The 7816-nt window shown below is 38.8% G+C and overlaps 1 protein-coding gene across 1 annotated transcript in view; it reads right to left on the bottom strand.

Moving 5' to 3' along the window:
* The window catches only part of osbpl3b (oxysterol binding protein-like 3b), a gene marked incomplete in the record, with an annotated part of 57620 nt that overhangs the window by 5980 nt on the left and 43824 nt on the right, over positions 1 to 7816 (bottom strand). The window contains 8 exon segments of the mRNA XM_014008767.1: positions 762 to 906; positions 2808 to 2886; positions 2978 to 3041; positions 3125 to 3262; positions 3642 to 3886; positions 4025 to 4118; positions 4557 to 4694; positions 7221 to 7322. Of these exon segments, the coding sequence (XP_013864221.1) occupies positions 762 to 906; positions 2808 to 2886; positions 2978 to 3041; positions 3125 to 3262; positions 3642 to 3886; positions 4025 to 4118; positions 4557 to 4694; positions 7221 to 7322 (1005 nt within the window).

The following is a 7816-nucleotide window of genomic DNA, read 5'->3' as shown; positions in this document are numbered from 1 at the left end:
AATAAAATTATTTGCCAATGCATCCTCCAGCTTGTGATGCTCCTGTGAGTTCACTAACCAGCAGTTATTTGGTCACTAGTTAAAGCCTCCATTATAACCACACATTCCTAAAATAATTGCGTAACTCAATTTAAACTATAAACTTGGTGATTATTTTAGGACGATGACAATAGTTGTCTCCAACCTGCTGCTACATGTTTGTTTTTCATGGAGCTACTGAGAGAAGCTAGCGTGTCAAGATAGTCATAGTTAGCATCTTGTGTGAGTTTGATTCATGCAGTTTTTCACTTGAGAAGTATTCTACCTGTTTTATCACCTGTTTCCACTACAACACACTTGATTTGATTTTTCTCACAGTCATATTCAAAGAAATCCCAAAGAGGACTCTTTCTCGCCTTCTCCCAACTTTTGTTGTCGTCATTTTTAGCAGATGATGCTGAGCAGCAGCAGAATTTAAACAAGTGTTGTTACAGACCACAGCTAATGTGAAACTACTCAATTTGAAAACATAAAAAAAACTCCACATGTCTCAAAATAAATTGACAAACACTAAAACTAAGGATATTCTATCTATAATTTCAGTAAGTTTTAGTTTGTTTTGTAAAAAGATTATTCAGTTTTAGTTAGTTATCGTTTTTTCATTTTATCAGTTTTTATTTATTTCAGTTCAGAAAGGTTTTTTCAGTCTTTTTTGTCTAGTTTAAGTAAATGTTTTAACAAATAATGTCTAACGTTACAGCCGTGTGTTCCGTCCACCTCACCTTGACGAAGGTGATCTTGCACTGACACGYGTCACTGTTGGTGTTTTTGATGGAGATCTCGCCATAGTGCTCGATCCAGCGTTGTCCGCTGAGAATGTTGTGGATGCACGACGTCACCTTGTTCCACTCGTAGTGGTCTCCGAATCTGGGCAGAGGAATCAGAACCAGATTCTTTTCTGTTTTTTGTACGGTCATAGAKTGTTCACTGACAGATATGGCGCCTAGTTTGTCCTTGTTCTTTTTCTTCTTTTAGCTTCTTCCTTGATCGTCGCAGCAAGTCGTTCSTTCAACCCTCCACACATTTTCCTTCATCATATTCAATCCTCCTCCTCCTCTCTGGCTGCTCTGTATTCAATATTCTTTGTCCAACATCTCCTCTACCATCCCTCCTCTGCACATGTCCAAACCATCTCAGACTTTGTCTTCAAACTGCTTTACCAGCTCTTCCTCTAATATACCCATTTCTAATTACCGTATTTATTCGTGTATAATACGATCTCATGTATAATACGACCCCCACTTTTTGTGAGCTTAAAAAGGATAAAAAATTTAATCTTCAAACTACCTCCAATTTTAAACAGAAGATTTTTCAGCCTTTGCAGTCTTTATACATACAGTATCAGTAAAATGATCATTGGACTGTTCATTTTATTTTAACAACATATGTACTAAAAGGTATTTTGACAACAAATATATAYCAGCTGTAGCAGCATCATATGAATTCTGGCATTYTACACATAGTCCACCAGGAGGCGCCAACACAAAAGTCAGAGACTTCACATGAGATTTGGGCCATCTTGTGGAGGAAAAGCAGATTACTTCCTACTCATGAGCGCCCCCTCTGGTGGGGAAACGTTTTTTTTCAGGGATACAAACTTTTTCAGAACACCGGTAGACGGCAGCCATTACAGACGAACGTGTTTGTTGTTGTTCGAGGAGCGGCTCGGCCACACACTAATGTCATTAGTTCGTTATCATTATTAAGGTGCAGGAATACTTTTTTTCCTTTTTTTTTCACATCATATCACCTGCCTGGATCTGTTATTATCTCGCTCTGAAACACTGAGGAGTGTCAGAGGTAAGCTCGTTTCAACTGCTTTTTACGTCGTGGTCTCATTTCCAGACTCAGGCATTTTGTGAATGAAGCCGATATYTCAGTTAAAATACATAAGTAAAAATATTTATCTGAATATAGTACTACCCCCCAACTTTACGGATGATTTTATGGATTTAATTTTATGTATTATACTTGAATAAATAGGGTATGTCCATTTCTTTATAAAGTCTTTGCATCTTCATCTCTTCATCAAGCTCCTCCTCCAGTCTATTAATGCCATCTTCAAATCACACATCACTGCAGGTCTCACGGTCATCTTATAAACATTCTCATTTCACTCATGTAGCTCTCCCTCCRTCACAAATCACCAGAGGTGGGCACAGCTAACCAAAAACTTAGCTTCCCTAAATCATAATCTGCTAACTAAAAATGTAACTTTGCTAACTCTAAACCAGTAAACATGTCAACCTGCCACCCCCACCTCGTACCCATCTGTCACTCGTACTGCACACTTCACCAGTCTCTGGTCCTTACACATATCAGGGTTTATGTGTTTGAATACATGCTTAATATTATATATTTACTTATGTAAAGCGTRAGTCAAAAGTCTCAGGACAACCTTTTATTTCAGAAAGAAAAAAAGAAACGAAAATATCTGAATACCCCAGCGAGCAGTGGGTGAAGGGACCTATATTTTAGGCTAAGTCCAGTACATGGTCGCCATGATGGATCAATAACATCTGACTCGCCTTCTAATCAGATCAACGTGTACAGACGATTGTTGATGGAAATGTTTTGAAAGCTATACTTCTGGCTAATTCAGTCAAGTTTAGCCTTGAATTCAAATATGATATATAATAAAATATAATTTTTGTTTTAAATGAAAGACGTGGAACTGTTCTGGGTAAAAAAAATCAGAACAAAATCAAGGTCAAAAYCAGCGTGAGACACACTGCAGAAGGACAAACGACGAGGCTGAAGAAACTGACCTTGGCAGAGTTACGTGAGTGGTACCCACAGGAACGATCTCCATTGACTTTCCCCAGAATTTGTTCTTACACCTCACGTCTGCAAAGAATATACAAGTTTATATCCCTTCAATTAAAAAAACGTTTTAAATTAAACGTACCAATGGATAAAAATCATCATATTTTATCACCTTGCCAGAAGACAAAGTTTTTAGACTCCGCATGGCAAGCTGAAACAGGCGGGTGATGGCTGACCTGACATTAGAGAGGAACACAGTTTAATTCAAAGAATGGTTCGACTTTTAAAGGTGCATTACACAAAATAGAATCTGACTTACCTGCTCGGCAACAAAGCGAAAGCCTTTGTCCGGCCGATCACATTCATACGTCTCTCCTAACACGGGATTGAAAGGTTTTCCTCCAGTTCTGTAGTAGCTGGACGTGTAGCCGGAAACGACAAACGTGGCAATGTACATCTGGAGAAACAGAAGGGCAGCTTATCTTTATTTTGTTTTATTGTAAATATAAATCAGCATTAAACTATATCTGCTGTTTGTGTCTAAAGGAATTAGTTAAACTCTCCTCCTGAGTCATTTTAGGTTGATATATTCTCTTTATTATCATAAGCAGGGTGATTGAATAAATACTGAGACTGAAGACTGGTGGGACTGACACAAACCTAGTGACGTTAGCTGTTAGCAGACAAAGTTGAAAAAAAAAAACTAATTTAGCAGAAGCTAACTGGTTTAAACATTAGTGAAAAAACTAACTCTCAAAATTAGCTGTTAGCTGATCAGCGGAATCATGCCCGCTCTTTAAAACWGTGAGAAGCAAACGGTGAATTTTCCATCTCACCATGCGTTCGAACGGGTCGAGCGTGTCGGCAGCCGTGTCCAGGAGCTCRCTGTACTCCAGCTCCTCACAGAGTCTCTGCAGGGTGTTGAGCGGCTCGTTCAGGTGCACTGGCATGGCCACCTTGGACAGGTCTTTGCCTATATTGTTCCTGAGGATGTTCCACAGGCTGACGGTGTTGCTGTTCGGACAGGGCGAGGGCAGGCAGGATCTACGTTGGTGCGGGACTGAGCCATTTTCTACAGAACCTGATTTAGACATGASATTCATAAGAGATAAAATAATGCATATTTAGTTTGAGGAAATGCAAAGAAAAGAGGATTTAAATCATCAAAACAAACAAAAATAAACTGTCAAAGCATCAATATCATTCTGATTAAGCATACCTAAATTTGGTCTTTCAGCTTCTGTCTCCAGCCTAAAATTGTCAAAAGAAATGTTGTCACTTATATCACTGATGTATGAGTCATCGTCCGATACCTAGAGAAGAAAAAAACATTCATTCTGTATTTTGCAGATAATAAATACATTTTTCATAGCACTTGCATTAAAAGAACTGAGCAGGTCATTTTTTCAACACTTGTATCAGTTGTGGTTTTTAATAAATAAAGATAAAGAATCTTTTAACGCCTGGTGACAAAGTTGCACCCTGGGCTGCTGTATTTTTAGATTAAAGTAAATAATTCTATTTTCACATTACTTCCACTCGAGCTGCCTTTTTATCTGATGTGCAGTTTTAATAATAGAAGAAGAAAAGAAATAAAAATAGACACAATATTTAAAAAAAAAAAGATTTGGGACTTTATAATGTGAAGACTTTTCTTCCTGCAGCAGACTGTCTCAGAACCTGATTCAAATGTAAAATAGGTTTCAGATGATGCACTGGGACAACTGCAGATGCTTTGTCTCCATGTTTACCTCATTTTCAGAAGAGCTCGCGGACAACAGAACCTCCTGGGCGTCGAAGAACTCAGATAAAGACTCCGCGATTGAAGCTCTGCTCTCGTTGGACACTTGGTGCACGAGGGGATGGGACTCGTCWACAGAGTCCTGTTTCTGTTAGGACACGATGTCCCAGAGTTAGAACCAGGGCAATAAGAGCAACAACACAATGGTTACTGTGTCGTTCAGAACAAACATTTTGATGCACAACATGCAGGAAAAACAGTTCTTTACTATCCAGTCTTCAAACAGAAGATGTCAGTTCAATCATACTCTATAAATAAAAWCACAAACGTCTGCTTGTTACTGACAAATAAATAAAATCATGCAAAAAAAAAAACAGCTCAATCAAACACATAAACGTTCACATATAGGGTCAATGAACAAATCGTTAAGATATGTCTGTGACAGCTAATTTCACAGATTTTAATGTGTTTGGACTAATATTCTGGGTTTAAAAACGCACCTGAACATCTGAAGTGCCTTCAGTCATTGAAGCTAAAATTAGGCAAAATGCAGAWTTTTTTTCTTCTAAATTTTGCCTCTTAGATCCTCTTCAGTTTGCTTATCAGGCAGGGAGGAGTGTGGAGGATGCAATTCTGTTTCTTATAAACCTTTTAKTGAAGCATTTGGAAGTTCCTAAAACACACACTAGGTTGATGTTTGTTGACTTTTCCTCTGCATTTAATACTATTCAGCCCCACCTTCTCACAGAGAAACCTTTATCTTAGTTTAATCTGAATCCAAATCTTGTGTGCTGGCTGTGTGCTGTCATGTAAGTCTTATAGTAACTTATAGTAATAAATTTTGGTGGGCCGAGCTTCGGTCACTCGGGGGCCAGATRTGGCCCTCAGGCCGCCAGTTGAATAGCCCTGTACTAAATTGTTGTTTTTGTTGTTCTTTCTTTATATAAACCAGTGAGCACAGCTAGATTTGCTAACTCATAATCCACTCACTAAAAACATAGCTTTCAAGTGAAAAAGCTAAACATGCAATAAAACAAATTAGCAGAAGCTAACACTRCAGCTAATCGCTAACCGCTATGATGACTGTCTCAGTCTGTGTCAAACGTCTTGTCTCCTTCCAGCTTAAGACAGGTGGGGCTGACACAAACCTGCCAATGTTAGCTTGTTAGTTAGCTGTTAGCACACTTAAAATTGGTAAAACCTCCTTTAGCAGAAGCTGTTGGTTCGCTGATGTTTTTCAAAATTTGCGAAAAAGCTAATCCACTAAACCCAAAACGAGTTGTGCTGTTAGCTGATGAGCAGAATCATGCCCACCACTGATAAATATAAATTTAGTTTGTCATTTCTAATGTCTTAAATTATCTCGCTGCTCATCCTGATACATGAGCAGTTCCAGACACATGGCTTGATTTGTCTTCCTAATCAGAACTCACTGATATTTGGTCTGAATCCTGTTTTTAGATTTTTCTAATGAGGAATTTTTCAGGTCATTTTAAAGAGGAAATCTTAAACAATATCTGGATGACAAGATTTACCAGCTGGAAAACAAAAAGCAACATGATTCCATCAATCAGTGCCAGTGTTTTTAATAAAACATGCCTGGTTAAATAACGGTAAATAAATAAATTAAATAAATAATAATGTTACTTTTATTCACACAGTTCCCACTGTTAACGATTATTTTGTTATGGTTTTGTTGTGACCCATTTATGATGTGTGCTGTTTCTTTGTGCCCAGGTTGAAAATGAGATCTTGATCTCAATGGAGTTTTAATCTGGTTAAATAAAGGAAATGAAATCAAGAGCTCAGAAAATGAACATAATTATGAAAACAACCAAATATCACAGTCTGTTACAAATATTTTACACACGTAGAAGTGAGCTATGATCTGTTATTGTTAAGGCTTGGAGAAAATGTGCCTTTGTTTTGCWTTATACGACCGAAAATTTCCCAGGGACACAACTAAACTGATTAGAAAAGCTGATTTAATAAAAATTATGTTAAGGTAAAACAGCAGGTCGTTAGAAATCTGCAGTGGTGGGCAGAGTTCCCCTAAAGCACTAAAAGGGGAACTAATTTCCTGATTAGTGCTTTAGGACTTTTGCTATTTTTTAATTTATTAGTGGATTAGCACTTGCTAAATTTTGAAGCACTAACTGAGGTCTTTAAATGTTATTGATCTACATTATTGTTCACAGTTGAGGGTGAAAGCTGTCACACATGCTGTTCATATGTGTGTCTCTTTTCTACAAGGTCACATGTCAAACTTAAGGCCCGCGGGACAAATGTGGCCTACGGGTGACTCCCATTTGGCCCACCAATGGCACTAAGTGACAACATTCTGCACAMAGTATATATTGTCTCATGTTGACTCTGAAGAATGTTTCACATGTCAACTGGATTATTTTAGTGCTTTAGAATTAGGGGACCTAAATATTTAAGTTAGTGCTTTAGGGTTAGTGCAACTAAYATTTAGATTAGTGCTGCCCACCACCTGAAATCTGCCTCTTTGTGTTTTCATGATTGCTCAAAGCTTCATCCACACACCTCAGTCATCCCGTGGACAGCTCTGGACATGAAGGGATTAAAATAAAGACGGAGACAACAATAATAACCAATGATGGGATGAGATGTGGGAGGAGGGGAAACCAAGCCACTGCATTCCTGCACCCACCTGCACAGGGGCAGCGAGGTTTATTAGAGTGGGTTCTACCATGTAGGACTCGGCGTGAATCTTGCTCAGGCGCTCTTTCAGCTCAGAGTTCTGGGCTAAAGCCTGGGAAAAATAACCCTATGTGAACAAAGCTGCTTGAAAACATCCAATAACAACACGGCGTCCATTTTTAATCTGTAGGTGTGTTCGTTTCCAACTGTCTCCATGTAAAGGCGTTGGTGTCGGGAGTATCAATAATCTATTTCTGGAAAGAAAAAAGCAGYTTAATCTGTCATATTGAGGAAAATGGTAGCTCTTTACACCGACACACCACTGGCTGCGTGACAATGAACCAAAGACAGAAAAAAAAAACCTCTGGGTGGGAGGCAGCAGCCAGAGGAAAGGTGGTTCTGTTCTGGTGRGCTGACATCACACCAGCAGTCTGTACAGTAATCCCACTAAAAGGCTCATCAATGTGTCACTCCTGATGAGAGGTGTGGGAGGACACACAAGGTGGAATATACCTGACCCACTTCCCCTGCTGACTGAAAGCTTGTCTTTGCTCAGTGTGTGTGTGTGTGTGTGTGTGTGTGTGTGTGTGTGTGTGTGTGTGTGTG

The sequence above is a fragment of the Austrofundulus limnaeus genome, unplaced genomic scaffold, assembly GCF_001266775.1.
Source record: "Austrofundulus limnaeus strain Quisiro unplaced genomic scaffold, Austrofundulus_limnaeus-1.0 Scaffold52, whole genome shotgun sequence".
In the NCBI taxonomy this organism is placed as follows: Eukaryota; Metazoa; Chordata; class Actinopteri; order Cyprinodontiformes; family Rivulidae; genus Austrofundulus; species Austrofundulus limnaeus.
The sequence above is the reverse complement of the archived record's forward strand: the minus strand, read 5'-3'. Positions and strand labels throughout refer to the sequence as shown.